The sequence below is a fragment of the Poromitra crassiceps genome, assembly GCF_964638095.1.
Source record: "Poromitra crassiceps genome assembly, chromosome: 10".
Lineage (NCBI taxonomy): Eukaryota > Metazoa > Chordata > Actinopteri > Beryciformes > Melamphaidae > Poromitra > Poromitra crassiceps.
In genome coordinates, this window is record NC_139631.1 from 17,008,501 (window position 1) to 17,025,623 (window position 17,123).

Sequence of the window (17,123 nt, forward strand, 5' to 3'; positions counted from 1 at the left end):
ATCCAGCGTTCCGGTGGGGCCGCGGCGGTTGCCAGGTGGCCGCTTGTGTTTCACAGTACATTTGAGCCCACTGAGTGTGTCTGTCTCTCTGCCTATCTATCCGGGTCTCATCTGTCTGTGCCATATTTGCCACCACTCCCGTGACCCATCCCACCCCACCCCCCCCCCCCCCTCGCCTCGCCTCTCCGCTCCCCTGCTCCCATCTCTCAACCTCTTCACCGCCTCGTTCCCCGTCCCCGACGCCACTTCCACCATCTGCTGCCATTGTGATCAGTCTCCCTTCCACAGGACCTCTCTCATCCGACTGGGATGGCATGTTCCAAGGCTATACCTTACCTAGAGCAAATTAATTCCCTCAACAAATAGATGGAGCCCACCCACCCCGCCCCTGCCCCCCCCCCCCCCCCCCCTCAGCCCCTCCTGCCTCCCTCCCTCCCTTCTTCTCCTCCCCCTCCATTTCTATGCCTCCTCCTCTGTCTCTTGTCTTGTGCCCCTGTCTCTTCTCCAACTGGACTCATATCTCTTCCCCTGACTGCAAGAATGAACCCTTGCCCTGCTCTCTCTCTCTCTCTCTCTCTCTCTCTCTCTCTCTCTCTCTCTCTCTTTCAACCCCCTCATCATCTCTCTCCCCCCCTCTCTCTTTCAACCCCCTCATCCTCCCTCTCTCTCTCTCTCTCTCTCTCTCTCTACCCCTCCCCCCTGTAACTAACCCGACCTGTAGCCACTGCTGTGTTGCTCCAATTTATGGCTTCATTACAGAACCTATCTATGGGGGGGGGGGGGGGGGGGGGGGGGGGAGAGGGGAGAGGTGGAAGGAAAGAGGGATAGAGAGAGAGACTGGGGGGGTAGGTGAGATGGGAGAGAGACATGGGAAATGAGGGAGGGGAGTTAGTAAGAGAGAGAGAGAGAATAGAGAGAAGGAAAACAAATGATTTGAAGAAGGCAGACATAACAATGGAGATGAACAGATACCGTATTGGGCAAGCGAGAGAAGAAGGAAATGAGGGCGAGAGACTAAGACATAGTGTGTAGTGAGATAGTGGGTAATGTTTCCTCTCTATCCCTCTCCGTCATCTGTTTTCACATTAGACCACGGTTCTAACCCCGCACAGCCACCGTCGACGCCCACTATTGTATTGTTGTCTAACCCAACTAACTCTACTCATCTCCAACTGCCAAGGGTCCAAATATACAATATATTCATCTTAAAATGAAGCAGAACATCTATATCCTGTGTGATTTGTCCGTTTTCCTGTGCCCATACTCGTGATTTATTGCAAATATCTCCTCACTGAAGATGCGCTGAATGTGTTCACGTCTTGGTAAATTGCTGATTTAATTTGAGGTGAGTCAATATTCCTCTTTTTTGTTATATTGCGTTTCACAGAGATATATAGACACTGTAGTATTACAGCCATTCATTTCAGCCCTTTCTTCCTCCAGAGAAAGATATCTCTTGGCCAAACGGGAGATAGTTTATGAGGAATACATACTATGATTCCCCTGTGTGTGAGGATCTCACAGTAACACGGCCTGTCTGCCAGCTGCTCTGAGCAGGTTATTTTGGGCTGCAGGCAGCTCTCTGACACCTGTGTGCCAAGGTGAGACTGGCACGACGGGGGCAGTGTATGACCCCTCTCACACAGGGATGCCAATTTCTTCGTGCCAAAAGTCCCAATCGCCCTGAACAGTTCACATTCCCTTTCACTTTGGCTATTATTGCAGCGGTTCAGGCAGAAAGCTTGTTTTCAGAACTATAACCCACAAATAATGAATATTAATCCTAACAGTTATAGGATTTATTATTTGTGGGATAGTATAATTATAGTAAGTGTAAGCATTACACTTACTATTCTATTTGATTAATAATTACATGGTTTTGTTAGACTGACTCTTACTGGCCAGTGATTATACCGGGCCTTTATAAGACAGATGAATTATTCACAGCTCATTGTGAATCATAATAGAAACAGTGATTGGACGTGTTCCCGGCATTACGCACTTCCCTGCCTGACGTCAAACCATAAGCCTAATATCCTTCCTTGATTAGTTTCTTGTCCGCCCAGGCTGGTTTGTTTTCTAACAGCACATAGCCTGTTTACTTTCCCATTTCCCGGTTTGCCTACACTTATCAGCCAGACCTCTTTGGCGGTGTTGTTCATATGAAAGCTATTTTGGACACATTTTGGACCTCACTTCATGTCAATGCAGCCCACCGTTTAACTTTATGAAACTTCACGTTTTAAGTAACATTCATTTGTAATATTGTATCCTTTGAATTGAATTGTTACACTCAGGGGCACTATGTCTACTGTGTGAGTGAGTCACTCATCAATTTGTTACAAGCTGTGTCTTTCTTTGTTCTGGTATGACGTAGGGCCTATTTCACATCCAACTGAGCTCCAAATTATCAATGATTATTGGCTCCTGCAGCGCGCGCATCCACTATCAACTGAATGAATAACCACATACACACACAGAGCGCTTGAGGACAATCAACCACAGAAGTCAGAGGCCTGCCACAGTTTTTCGCCCAGTCATTCGTGATAAAATACACACTAATTAATCGGTCGCCATCTGTAGAACGGTGACTCATCAAGGTTGAATATGAATGAACAATGTAGTTAGCCTTGTGGAAAACAGCGGCCACACAGGAGTCTCTCAGAAAACAATGATTATGACAATGATTAGAAAATCACAATAAGAGTCTAACACGTGCTGTAAAGCTCGATGTGCGCACATTGTTAAACTGCTAGCGAACTGCAGCCGCCAGGGGAAAACCTTGTATCTCCAAACTTTCAACACGTTATCAGCCAAATCAGAGATAATTGGCTTAATTATTGTAGCTGCTTTATCTATACAATCCAGTGCATATATATCACACATGAATACATATGAATCTCAATTTGTGGAATCATGCAGATTATGGAAAAAGGTTCCCAGGGTGATTATATCTGGGTTGATTGGCTCAGTCTGAGCATGAGAAACTGCTGTATGCATGCATGCAGGTGGATAGGTTAGTACACCGAGGTAATACCTGAGTTGCATGATGATATAATTAGCCAATTAATTAAATTTTAACCGGCTCATCAGTATGCAGTGCTTTGTGCTCGCTACTGTCTGATGAATGCTTTAATTTTGAATAACACCATTACTGTAATGTTGCGAGTGTCTCTTAGGACGCAAACACACACACAAGCCTTAATGGGATAATATTCTAACTAGGGATTAAGTAGAACTTAATGAATGGCTGTCATCATCTAAATAGAAAAGCTCTTAAAAGATGACAACAATCAGGCCCTTGAAAGTAAGTCAGAACTTTCAAAGGGATCAGTGGTTGCTGTGAAGGCAGAGTAGATGTAACCCCTAAGTCAATTCACTCTCTCCTCCTTCATCTTTCCTTGCACTTGATGGATTGTCTAGGTTTATCTATTTTAGTTGTCACAAGTCACTATCCCGTCTTTCAACATGGGGCAGACTGGCCAGTGACACTAGTGAGTGTGGTTAAGTCTGATTAAGAGTTGTACCATTTGCGGACAAATGTCTCTGTGTGTAATGGCCTGTAGTCAGAGGTGAAGGCCCTCTCCATAACCTCTCTGTGATGTTAAACTGCCTTTGAAGTTTCCCCAACAAGACCAGCTCTGTGGGCTTAAAGTCAGTTGGTGCTTCAGAAGAGATTACAAGGGAACAAGTGTGTGTGTGTGTGTGTGTGCGTGTGTGTGTGTGCGTGCGTGCGTGTGTGTGTGAGTGTGTGCGTGTGTGTGTGAGTGTGTGTGTGTGTGTGTGTGTGTGTGTGTGTGTGTGTGTGTGTGCGTGTGCGTGCGTGCGTGTGTGTGTCAGAGAGTGAGTCCCGTATTCACAAATTCCAGTCACGCCAGATTACAATGTTTCTAATTTACAAGTGAGTGTTGCCGAGCCGGGCTGTTTAGACGGGGAGAAATATCGGAGATCTGTGATGTGTTTAATATCTTGATATAATGTCGAGGCCGGGGGTGGTGTGAAATTCAGATCAATCCAACTGCCGAGAGAGGTGTCGATGTGCGGCGTGTCTAGCGATGCATTCCAAACTAGAAGATTATAAGGCTCTGTATAGCTGGGACCCTATATAAGATGAGGCTAAAGCAGAAGATCAATGGATTTTAACAGCACTTCTGATTCTTCCCAAGGTCAAGTTGTGAAAGTTTTGAGAAGTTTCCCCAATGGTCTTTCATGGTCACAGACGACGGGCCTCGAAAAACAACGTCGGGTTAGCCACCTTGACTTAACCAATTTAAGTCCCTTGATTCGGCGGAGACAGCGCCAGTGTCCTCTCTATGGCTACTCTCATTCTCTTTGATGTCAGGATGAGAAACAATTCAGAGTTCATACATGAAAGATGGACATCTTCAAAGGATTTTGTATCTTTTCTTTTTGTATCTGTCTCCGCGGCCTTGAGTTAAGTTGTGATTAAACACTCCCCAAAACTCTCTGGAAGAGCAAGGCAACTCGGTGTGTGTGAGAGAAAGACCTAAGGTAAAAAGTGACAAAGAGAGAGAACCAAAAAGGAAGAGAAAGAGAGAGAGAGAGAGAGCCACGCAGGGCAGGTTAAATAGGGCTTTAACCCTCACTCCCACGCCAGGAATAGAAGACAAGAGATCCAGCTCCGCAGCTTGCCTCCATTTTACCCTTTACCACGGACAACCCGCTTGGCTCAGCTGCCCTCAGGCTGTGTTATTCAAAGTGAAATCCAAAACTGCGGCCAAAGGAAAGTTAACCTTTAGCGGCAATAAATTTAGTGTCACGAAAATTCCTAACAGTTTTTGCTTGAACTTTCAGGAGATAAGCACCCTAGACCGAGATGGATTCACGTTAGATGCTGATTATGGAAAAAGGGAGATTTGCCAGAATCTTTGTTTATACTCTTTTTTCCCCTCCTCACGTAGATGTTTTTTTTGGAGGGGGGGGGGGGGGGGGTTTCATGGCTCCTCACCTCAAAGTGGAGCTCTGTGTTCCACCCGCAGCCTCTTTATTGTTCTCCGAGAAGAAACTTTCAACCCAGCACTTCTTCACCAGTGCCCATCACCACTCGCCGTTCCTGCCAAGGGACAATAACTCATGAGGACCACAAGGTTATAATTAGGGTTCTCTCAGTTTCCATGGAGGAGAACAGTTACCATATGGAAGCGTGGTGTGAAAGGAAACACCCTGAGACGAGAAGAAAGTCAGAGAAGTGATTCATTGTTCCACAGGGGCGATAAGTAGCTGAACGTGCGAGACGGTCTGACGACAAGCAGAGAGCCAGCAGAGTGAGAGATAGCGGCGAAGAAAAGTATCTCTCTCCTCCTCAGATGTTTCTGTATTGAGATGGGAAGCAGATGTTTTTTTCAGACGGTCGGGTCATTTGGGCGTAAACACGTCAAACGTTAATACTTCACGACAGATAACACTCACTTCTCACACTATCTATCTATACAGCGGGACGCGGCCTTGATAAGAAACTATTTGGGCCAGAAGAGACATTTTTATACTCTTTTGTTAAACAGTGAATGAGGTACACGGATCAGCTGTTTTCAAGATTCAAGATTTTTTTATTGTCTTTTTTCCTCTTCTTGCACTTACATACAATCAAGGATGAAATACCGTTCCTCCTAGTCCAACAGTGTACATAAAACACATGAAATTAAAATAGAAAATTAAAAAGAGCTCTTAAAATGATTTACATGAGTCACTTACTCATTGTACACACGCTTAAACACACGCCCGCTATTATGGCCAAGGAGAAAAGTTATAAGATTTGTTTTTACAGCAAATGAGAAATGGCCTAAATGTAAGTCACTGCTCTTTGCTGTCAAATGAATCATTTGACTGAGGCATTGCTTAGGGTTTCATTCTGGCTGGAAAAGGGGTTTTGAAGATGTGTTTTTAGGGCTAATGAAGTATGACTGCAGCGGGTAAGGATTATGAATGTTAGTTTAACAGAGCCTGGATTGTGGTTGGAAGAGAACAGATTACTGCTGTCTCTGTGTCTGTGTTATGTCTTGCTGAGGAGACACAGAGATTCTGTGAGTGCGTCCTCAGTGACACAGCCCAGCTGAAAAGACTAAACACGATTAGCCAGTCCCCTTCAGGATTTTACAGCATTGCTGCAACGAACACTTTATTTTGTGGGATGGCTTTTGAAAAATAAAGAAATAAAATATGTTTATGTTAATCTGCGACAGAAGTCTGATTGATGTCAACTTTAATTAAATTGTGAAAGGACATCATTGCAATGACCTGCTTGCTGACAAGAGTTTTAAGTGTTTTAATCAGAATGTTTGTAGTGTGAAATTGGAAATTGAGATGTTTGCTTCAGCTCTTCACATAGTCAGAATGTGGTGCATACTTATGGCATTTCTCTATCACACAAAAATGTATATCTTACCATAAATGTATGCTAAGGTCCCTAATTGTTGTTTTTAGTTTTTTTCTAAGTCTGTGCTCTGTACATGTTATCTATCTACAAATAAGATTTTTTTCTTTTGTAAATCACCAAATGATGGCATAATGTCATTTGGTCCAGGAAATTCTGCGAATGAAGAGAGAGAGAGAGCAATAATGATAGTGAAAATAAAAGTGACACTATGGTAAACTGCTCCAAATGACATCTATATGCCAGGAAGTTCTGTGAATGAATTGGGAGCTCTCGGTCCAGGCAAGATGGAGGGAAGTTAAACATTCTTTATTTGCATATACTACTGATTTTGTAATCTAATTATTATTATATTATTATGTAATACAAAGCTGGTTGAAAATTGGCAAAGTGGCCCTTTAAGTTTATGTCCCACATATTTTTTTCCCCCTGTTACCTCTGACTTTAAACATTGGAAAACCCACTAGCGTCAATGGGAAAATCACTGATTTCCAAATAAATTTTTCTGGACAGAGGCAGTGTATTTTTTTATGTAGTGTAGTGGATAATTAAGCAATATAGCATGAGAGCCAGTGTGTTGTGGCAAATATATCCCGCTGATCAGCTGTTATCCCACGAGGCCGCAGGCCGAGTGGGATAACTGCTGAGCAGCGGGATATATGCCACAACACCACGCAGCTCGAGTGCTATATTGCTTTTATAAAACGGTTTCCAAGTATGATAATATAATAATAATAATAATACTGTAGCGACCCAGAGTTGACATGTCTGTGGGGATTACGACGTTACGTGAAGGCAGCATACGAGACGGGGTGGCACTTCCTGGCTCGTGGGGAGGGGGAGTCTGAAGATACGAGGAAGCCGACTGGACGTGTGTGTAGCTAGGAGCTGTGTGTGTGTAGCTAGGAGCTATGAGTGGAAGCCCTGAATAAAGCCTGTACCGAAGTATTGCCTCTTCTCCTCCTCACTTAACGGTCCCGGGAGCGGGCTGTTACAATACTATAAGTCCGACTGGCATGTCATTCTGATAGAGTCAGTTGAAACACTACTGTAAGGCGGGACCGCAAGAACGTGCGGGTGATTTGATTGGATCGTTCTGGAGACTGAAGTTGACATTGGCCAATCCTGGCGCTTGCTGAGAAGCTGAGAGCTTTCTGGAAAGCCCGACAGGCAGCTCGAGCGCAGCGCTGCATTCTCAGCGCTTGCTGAGAAGCTGAGTGCTTTCTGCAAAGCCCAACACCAACTAACGTTACGGGGTTAAATGCGGGGTTAAATGCGGGGTTAACAGCCTTTCTTTTGCAAAGAAGACATTAGCCCGCGTCTATTCTTGTACAAAACATAATTTTCTGCGAAGTATTAGTAAAGTTATAAGCGAAGATCGATTCACAAGGATCTGACAGCTGTCTCCGCCATTTGTTTTTTCTACTATTAGTAAGAGAGTTGCCATGGCAACCAATAACCCATGGCCATGGGTTATTGGAGTGGGTTATTGGATTTATACAATGGCTGTGAACCAATCAGATTGCTTGATTTGAGAGAGCCGTTTTATAATACAGTATATACCATGATATGAGATAACATAGAGTACAGTATGCGTTATGCACTACACACTAACACAAACACATGTAACTGAGTCACGTTATCATAGAGACACTGCGGAGCGCGTCGTCATTCAGAAACCACGCCCAAAACGGGGGGAAACAAAAACTCCCCCCCCCCCCCCCCCCCCCAATCCTGGCGTTCTCCTCTGTCATGTGTTGCACACAAAGATCATATATATGGAAGATGAACACTCCAACTTACTTTCTTGACAGCTAGATCCACATTTTTCTTCTCACCAATTCTCAATGGCTTCCTTGTTTTGCTCGGGAGTACAAAAAAACTTTAATTGGCAATTTTTTACATTTGTTGTCTGTGCAGTGTGCAGCCCACCACACAACAGCTTTTAGCTATGTTTAATTCAATGAAAATGACGCTGGTGTATGGGAGTGAATGGAGAGCTTTCCCCTGTGATGGGCGTGGCCTATTTCATGCAGTGTCTCTATAGCCCAAATGCATGAGTAGAATGTGGGATCTTTAGAGGTGATAGAGCCCACCTGCCTAATCCTCTGTCTGTGCTAAGTGATCTGTGCTGGCCACAGGTCATGTGTGAACGCATTCTAAACTGTCTGCTGTGTAACCCAAAGGCACAGAGTGCTGCATTAGATGTCCACATTCATCAACAGGCTGGAGCTCATCGAGCGCGCGCGCGCGTGTGTGTGTGTGTGTGCATGCGTGCGAGTGTGTGTGTGTGTGTGTGTGTGCTCACATACATGCGTGTTACTTTTTTTTTGACCCCCTCCATTTTATTAGACACGGCCCACTCCTCCTCCTCCATAACTCTGGCTGCTTTTATTGAATTCTCTTTTATTTGGCCGTATCGCGGCCCGTCTTTGCCAGTCCTTGAAAGTGGTGCTTTCATAAGACACTGATGACACAGCTCATTGGATTTAGTGCCTAATCAGAGGCGTTTAAATGTATTCTCTGTGATTCATGAGATTGGATCCAAGCTTTATGAAAAGTCCCCTATTTACATCTATCAGAAGAAAGGGATTGGGTATTTCAGGCTCCTTTTATCTCTGATTATATCTTTTTTTCATTTCAGCAGAAGCTTTTATCTCGGATTTAAAACGTGAATCATCCATCCCCACCAAAACACATTTTGAGTCGAAGATTGGATTTCCAGCAAATATTGAATGTTGTTACGCCAAGTTCTCCCATTTGCATCCATTTTGAATAGGTGTTTGTTATGATGGGATAAATTTTTCCATTTGCATATTTTCCATGAAATTATTCAAACCTCTAATCTTTTTCCTTTGATTATTGTAAATTAACTTTATTTCCTATCTGTTTGCTTATTCTAACAATGTGCTTCTTATCACCTTCCCACGAGGCCCTCTGTGGTAGAAGCGGGTCCCTACATCACACAGCAACAACATCACTTCTGCTTTCTGTTCAGCTCTCATTCTGAAGCTGCTCTCTACCTCTCTCTGCAGGTGTGATCCGTGAGAGCTACCAGAAGGGGCGGGACCAGCTCGTTCCCGTGACGCTGCTGGCCATCGCCGTCATCCTGGCCTTCGCCATGGGCGCCATCTTCTCCGGCATCATCGTCTACTGCGTGTGCGACCACCGCCGCCGCGACCTGGACCTGACCGGCCGCAAGGAGAAGGACAGCCACCACCTGCACTCTCGCCGCGGCTCCATGAACAGCGTGACCAAGCTGACGGGTCTGTTTGAGACGGGGGGCAAAGACGGCCGGCCCGAGGCCATCCTCACACCGTTGATGCACCACGGGAGGCTGACACCCAACGGGAAGATGCTGATCAAAGCCGACCAGCACCACCTGGACCTCTCCGCTCTGCCCACACCCGAATCCACCCCCATGCAGCCCCGCCGCAAGCCCAGCCGGGGCAGCCGCGAGTGGGAGAGGAACCAGAACCTCATCAACGCTTGCACCAAGGACATGACGCCTATGGGCTCCCCTGTTATCCCCACAGACCTGCCCCTGAGGGCGTCGCCGGGCCACATCCCCAGCGTGGTGGTGCTGCCTCTGCCGCAGCACCAACACCAGCTCCAGCCCCACCTGCAGCAGCACCAACAGGTAGGGATGCAAATTGTAATCAATTTCCTTAATCGTTTAATTGGTTATGTTAACGGTCAATTGATTAATCATTATATATAAAAAAACAGCTTTTGACATACAAAATGTGCGTTTTTACACCTGTCTTTAGACGTACTCAACAAGTTAATCAACCGACCAAACTTCCTGCATTAGCTGTCATTGTGCTTGTAGACGTGCTGTATTACAATATTTACAATGAACACTGTTGTCTTTTTGGGTGTAATTCTCCCACACTGGACATTTTGCCTACTTGCTTGGCTTTCTTCTTTCTCTGTATAAGCAGTGAAAGTTAAATCTCGCCCTCGTGGTGTTAAATCATTTCAGCAAAAAAGAGAAAATAGCACATAGCCTGCATTGTCGATTAATCGGTTGTTTGATCGATCAAATTCTTAGCTGCGAATCAATTGTCGATTACTCACTTACATCTCTACCAGCAGGCCTACCAACACGAGTACGTGGAGCAGCCCCACCGCGGCGAGCTGAGCCTAACCCACGACCAGGGGGCCACGCTGGAGTACAAGACGCTGAAGAGCCCCTGTCACAGCCTCAGCATGGTGGATCCAGACGGGGGGCTGCCGCCCCGCGTGCCCCAGAGAGAGGCCTCCCTCAGTGTGCCGCCCGCCGTGCCACAGATGGGCAAACGCCTGGAGGTCCACTCCTCTGTCTACGGGCTGCGGAAAGGATCGGGGTCGTCCGCCTCCGGCCTGAAGAAACACAACACCAACTCCTCTAACTCCTCCCACCTGGCGCGACATCACAGCTTCAACCGCGTGGAGACCCCACCCCCCGCGCCCCAGAGGGTAGACTCCATACACATGACAGCGCAGGGCATGTCTCTGTCGCGGCAGCCCGGAATGAGCTCCTACGGTTCGCTGCCTCGAACGGGCTTCAAACATCTCAAGCCCGACGTGCCACCCAAACCCTCCATAGTGTCACTCTCGACAAAAGTCAAGTCCAGTGACTCCTGCACATAGTCCGTTAGTTTGCCCGTTAGTCCAGTGACGGACAGTAGTGAAAGGGTTCTTTGAAAGAAAGAAAAAACAGGGAACACAACTTGCATCTCCTTTTAGTGTTTTTTTGTCGGTGTACAGTACAGTGGAACACACTTTTTCTAAAGGAACATTTTCTTTTTATATAAATATGTAAATAGTCTACAAATGGTTGTCGTCGTTTGTTGCCGTCATGGAGCTCAGGCTCTGGCTGGCTCCCAGCTCCACTGTAAACACACATGGGAAGACTTGCTACTGAAACAGAAGATGATTGGCTCGTCCTGAATATTTCATCCAATGACACCCTGTAGCATCCAAGATGGTGGCTCTGTTGTTTGTAGTGTCCTTGGCCACCGTGACTTGACTTACACTTTGTTTTCTTTACCGAGCTGGCAAAAGCACATAAGAAGACAGTGCGGAAGGAGACGTGGCGGGTAATTGTTGTACAGTACCGTGTGAACTGGGGGATGAAAGCCAGGAGGCATTTGGACCCAGAGGACGAGCTTGGACTGGAAGGACAGACAGCTGCCTGAGTTCTGTTGGAAACTGTGAAAAGCCTCTCAGTGTTACAGCTATCCTGAACACAGCAATCAAGGCCTGCCTTGGTTTGACTGAAGGCCTGGGCCAGAGGAACCGTCTACTGTACTGGTTACTGAATAACACATGACTGTTAATACTAATAGCTTGTTGTATTTATTTTTATTAAGTGCTTTTGAAGAAAAAATGAGACTGACTTTTTAGGCTCGCTGAGAGAGAGAGAGAGAGGACAGAGAAGAGATCTTTTAATATTAATTAATCAAGTGTGAAAAAAATTATTTAAAGTCATTAAACTGGAGCCAGTAGAACTTTCTTGATGACTAAAAGGTCCACTAGGTCTTACTGTGTGCTCAGTAGACCCGGTGGTTCTGCAGCTTGAGATATTATGTGACCTCTGTGTAGAGGAGGAGATATTTATTTAAACTGTGCCAGACAGGAACTTTTACCTTCATGGACCAGAATCTCCATTGTTTTAGACCAATCAGAAAAAGACTTCCTGAATCTCACCTTTTCCCTCCTCCAATGAGCAACTCCCCCCCCCCCCCCCCTCCAATCAGCACTGTGGTTTTGTGCGAGTCGGTAACTTTAGTCCTAATTGGTTGCCGGCTCGCTGGTGCCATCAAAGCTCACTGTTGCATGTTGCAAAGAAATAAGAGAAGCAGTTGCAGCAACAACAACAGTATGGAAATCTGCATACATGCACATTGACAAAAAGAAGCTCGCTGCGAGTGATGCCTCCATCTTGAACCGTATCATCTTCCCTATCCGCGTCACGGCGACGAGCAGGCATCAAAGAAAACAACTAAACATCTGTTTATATTGCCTGTTTCTCTTCCACATGTAAATTTGTGCCTTACACCCTGAAGTAGTGACAATGTTTTCTTTTATAGCTGTTAACCTTGTCTCCTTGTAGTATTTTTTATTTTTCTTACATCATGATATTTCCCTGGTTTGATAAAAAGGCTATTAAAGAATGTAGGTGTTCTTGTTGTAATTCCGGTCCCTAAACACTTTTACAGTACAGAGGGGAGATAAGGAAGAGGGTTCCGGTTCCTCTTTCTCACACATGTACACACACACACACACACACACACACACCCACACCCACACACACACACACACACACACACACACACACACACACACACACACACACACACACACACACACACACACACACACACACACACACACTCATCTTTGTGGTTCATTTTTTGATTGTGCCATTAATGCGCTTAAAGCAACTCTTTATGTTGTGCTGGCAGTGTCGATGAAGATGTTGTGAGTGTTCTTAATTTTCTATTTTATACGATTTCAAAGTCCTGGTATTTGTTTTTACTTTCATTTGTTGCCGTCTGATTGGAGTGATGGTTAATGGATTTATTAATTGAATAATTAATGTTTGTTTACCTGAGAGGGCCTATGTATGTATGTGGTGCACTGCAATAATAATGCAACAGCAACAACACTAGAGGACTTAGGGTATTGAGAACTACAAAAGCACTCACTGTACTAACACAGATCCAGACTCCTAGTGTGCATCATAACACTCAGTTCATACTGTAGTAGGCAGTCACATAAACAGGCTGGTTCCTGTGATCAAATAAAACAACAATATTAAAATATGTACCTTATTTAACCCCCCCTTAAAAAAAATAGCAAAAAAGCAAACACTTTAAGCAAGCTTAGAGATATGTTTTTATTTTATTTCACTAGCTCTCATTGTCAAGGCCTTAGGAATGGCTGAGAGTTTAACTAATACCAATCTACTTCATGAGGATTTGAATGATCACCCCCCCCCCCCACACACACACACACACACACACCTAAATGAATGGAGCACTCCCTTAGTGTTGTGTGTAGATAGGTAAAGTTTTCTTCATATCAAGCAGTTTTCTGTTTCTCAATGGAGGAAAGCCAACTCTCAATCCACAGCTATGGTGAGAAGAAGCGGTAGATAGATGAGCTGTTCCAAGGCAAACAGTACGTGTTAACTCAACTAACAGACATGTATACAGTAGACGCTTGCAGGGTTCGGTTGCAAATGACCGGGTCATGTGCAACAGATTAGGTTTAGTCCAGGGAGTCGGGGGAAGTTGCCTCTTATTTAACCTGGTCTCGACTCTTGCACATTTCACCCACTATCATTCAAGATGATATTAGGAGTGCAAAGTGAGTAGGGGTAAATTCACCCCAGACTGAGGAGTTCCCACCACAACAGTGCAGACTGGGTTCCTGGGCAACATAAAGCCCTCTTTACAACCTCAATGTGTCAAGGAGCACATGAGCCAGCTACTTTCCCAGGCCCAGAACAATGCTGATCTAACACTACAGATTTCTTGCAGAGAAATGTTATTGCAGGCTTTTGCCTCGGAAATGGTCATGTCCATACAGAATGTGAGCATGAAATTCTGCCTTTGCTGTCTGCATAGGTCAGAATGTTAATGTTCACGTCCTATATAGAGAGGTAAATATAGTCATGAGTGCATTTTAAATTCTGTAAAGGAGCATTTTGAGAGACCGGGGTTTGAACATTTAAAGTCTGAGTTGGTTGGGACATTTAGCCTGTGAAGGCTGCTGTGGACGGTGAGCTTCTTTGCTGTGTGCCTTTTGGTTTATAATAATACACTGTTATACTAGTCGCAAATCAAGTCACACTCTCTTCTCAACTTCTCAACCTTTTGAACTTTGTAAGCTTGTAAGATATTGTGATGTCACAAAGTTTTTTGCCCTACTCTCTCCACTTCCTTAACATCTGATTCACAGCTTAATGTATGTTGTAAAGAAAAAAAATCTCTTTAATTTAATGCAAAATGTAATAAAAAAAATGAAAATAAAATTCTTGTCATGAAGACTGTGATACTTCCTTGACTTTTTTTATCGCCTGTTTCTCTGCCTGGGGTGTTTTTAGCATGACCATGAGAGCTGACTCTATGGCTGAAAAGCTGCTGGGTAACGATGTCACAGGCTTCTGGAAGGAGGTTAAGGCTCTGAACAGGGCCGGGGCATTGTTACCCTGCACCATAGAGGGAGTCTCTGGTGCTGCCAATATAGCTGAACTGTGGAGGCAACATTACTCTGTCCTCTTCAACTGTGTTAAAAGTAGTCCTTATAATGTGGGCACCATTGTGAATGACGATGTAGTGTCTGTTACAGCTAAAGAAGTTTACCAGGCGATCTTACAGCTAGCCGATAACAAAGCATGTGGATTAGATCATATTTCTGCTGAACATCTCAAGTTAGCTAGCCCCAAGGCTACAGCTCTTCTTGCCATGTGTTTCAATGGCTTTATGACCCATGGTTTTCTGCCGCCATCTATGTTGTCAGTCACTCTGGTGCCTGTTATCAAGGATAGGACTGGCAAAGTTGAGAGCCTAGATAATTACAGGCCTATTGCCCTAGCCAGTGTGATTTCCAAAGTATTTGAAATGGTGTTATTAGATCGTTTAAGACTGGTTTTCTCAGTGGTTTTCACTCTTTCCTCTGGCTGTTGCCATTCAAAAGTAAGTGACTGAGGGGTGGGCTGACTGTCTGTAGGAGGCGCTCTGTCAGCCAGTGTGTTTCCAGCCATGTTAAAGAGATGGGAGACCGGCTTGAGGAACAACATCTCTCCTCCATCAGGAATTGCACCGACACTCAACCCTTCATGCAGAGAGAGAAACAGCTGCTCATCCCGCTGAGCTGTTCCTCAGTGTGGCTGCTGGCATCTGATTTTTCCAAGTTTTCATACTGTTGTGTCAATAAACTCAATTAAGATGCATATTTTAGCTGGCATTGGCTTTTTTGTAGGCTATTATATTTTATTTCATATACCATACATGTACATTGTCAATTTAATGCTTTATTTTACAAAGTAGTTTGAACTACATTTTCTGCGTAGCTTGTAGTTTCCTCAACTACATTTCTCCCAGGGTAGCTTTGCTGTAATTTCAACTACTTCAATGGTGAAGTAGTTGGTAGCTTCCTAAGCTATGCTTTCAAAGTAGCTTCCCTAATCGGTACGGAATCATTACTTAATTATTACCTGGTCATTAGTTACTCTTATACTGAGTAGTTAATGAATACTGAATCATTACTTATTTATTACCTGACCATTAGTTACTCTTTTTGTGTACCCTATTGTAAAGTGGTGCATCATACTCAGTAGTTTATGAGTACTGAATCATTACTTAATTATTACCTGGTGCCAGGACAACCACCTCTCTCTGAACGTCTCCAAGACCAAGGAGATCATTGTAGACTACAGGAGGGGGGGGGCGCACACCCCCCAATCACCATCAACGGCACAGTGGTGGAAAGGGTGGACAGCTTCAAGTACCTGGGAGTCAATATCCACCAGGACCTGACTTGGGCCGGCCACACCGCCACTGTTGTCAAAAAGGCCCAACAGCGAATACACGGACTCAAGCTCCTGAAGAAGTTTGGGCTAAGGAAAGAAATCCTCAGGGACTTCTACAGAGGCACCATTGAAAGCCTGCTGACTGGCGGCTTCACCACCTGGTACGGGAACTGTACCACCATGGACCGCAGGGCGCTACGGAGGATGAGGCGCGCGGCCCAGCACGTAACAGGATGTGAGTTGCCAGAACTGCATGAACTGTATAACCAGCGGTGCCTCAGGAGGTCCCTGAAGATCATCAAAGACACAAACCATCCCCACAACAACCTGTTCTCCCTGTTACCCTCAGGGAGGAGATACAGGGTTCCAAAAGCACACACAAATCGCTTGAGGAACAGTTTCTTTTCGCAGGCCACGAGACTCCTTAACATACACAAATAGTGTAGTAGCCGTACCGTACCGCACTGCAGCTGCTACCATTACGTATGTCTAATGTTTAACTGTATGTCTAATAAGGTACATGCTATTTGCACCTGTATGTCAAATACGTCGAATTTAAAATGTCTAAGCACGTCTAATGTATGCACTTGACATGTGCCCCTATGTGCAGTGAATAGGCCACTGTCTCGGACTTGTCTTATCACTATACTGCCTTATTGCTTATTGTTGCATATTGCTTATTGCTTATTGCTTATTGCCTTATTGCTTATTGTTTTTGCACTCATATGCCTTGCTATATTTGTACTATGTTGTAAACGGAGTCCACAGCACAAGAATTTCACACGTGATACTTGTACCATGGAGTGACAATAAAAATCTTGAATCTTGAATCTTGAACCTGTCCATTTGTTAGTGAAAGTGAAAGATCATATCATTAACAAATAAACACTCACTCCAGGTGAGATTTGAGCCATCAGCCCCAAGATTGTTAAATTGTAAGTCTGGTTCTCTACCATCTAAGCTAACCATCCTGTTAGCTGTTAGAGCCATACTATGCATCTGTAGAGCCTGAGACCAAGCATTATGTTCTATCGGCATAGTACTTTCTGTATTATTTCAAGTACTTATCGTTTTGAAGATATATTCCACCCAAATACTACCTTCCCTCCAAATACTTATAGTTTTAAAGGTATATTCCATCCAAATACTACTTCATGTCCAAGTACTTAGGTATGTTTCAGCCAAATACTACTTCTGTCTAAGTAC

General features: G+C 44.6%; 1 protein-coding gene across 2 annotated transcripts in view; it reads left to right on the forward strand.

Moving 5' to 3' along the window:
* Nucleotides 1–14,416, forward strand: part of sema6a (sema domain, transmembrane domain (TM), and cytoplasmic domain, (semaphorin) 6A) — a 151,255-nt gene extending 136,839 nt beyond the window's left edge. Inside the window, exons 19-20 of one of the 2 annotated variants that reach the window (XM_083644275.1) lie at nucleotides 9,427–10,031; nucleotides 10,487–14,416. In XM_083644275.1, coding sequence (XP_083500401.1) covers nucleotides 9,427–10,031; nucleotides 10,487–11,026 — 1,145 coding nt within the window. In that variant the 3' untranslated portion in view covers nucleotides 11,027–14,416. The remainder of the gene's footprint in view (nucleotides 1–9,426; nucleotides 10,032–10,486) is intronic. The other variant, XM_083644276.1, reaches the window with a different exon arrangement.
* The last annotated feature ends 2,707 nt before the right edge of the window (nucleotides 14,417–17,123 follow it).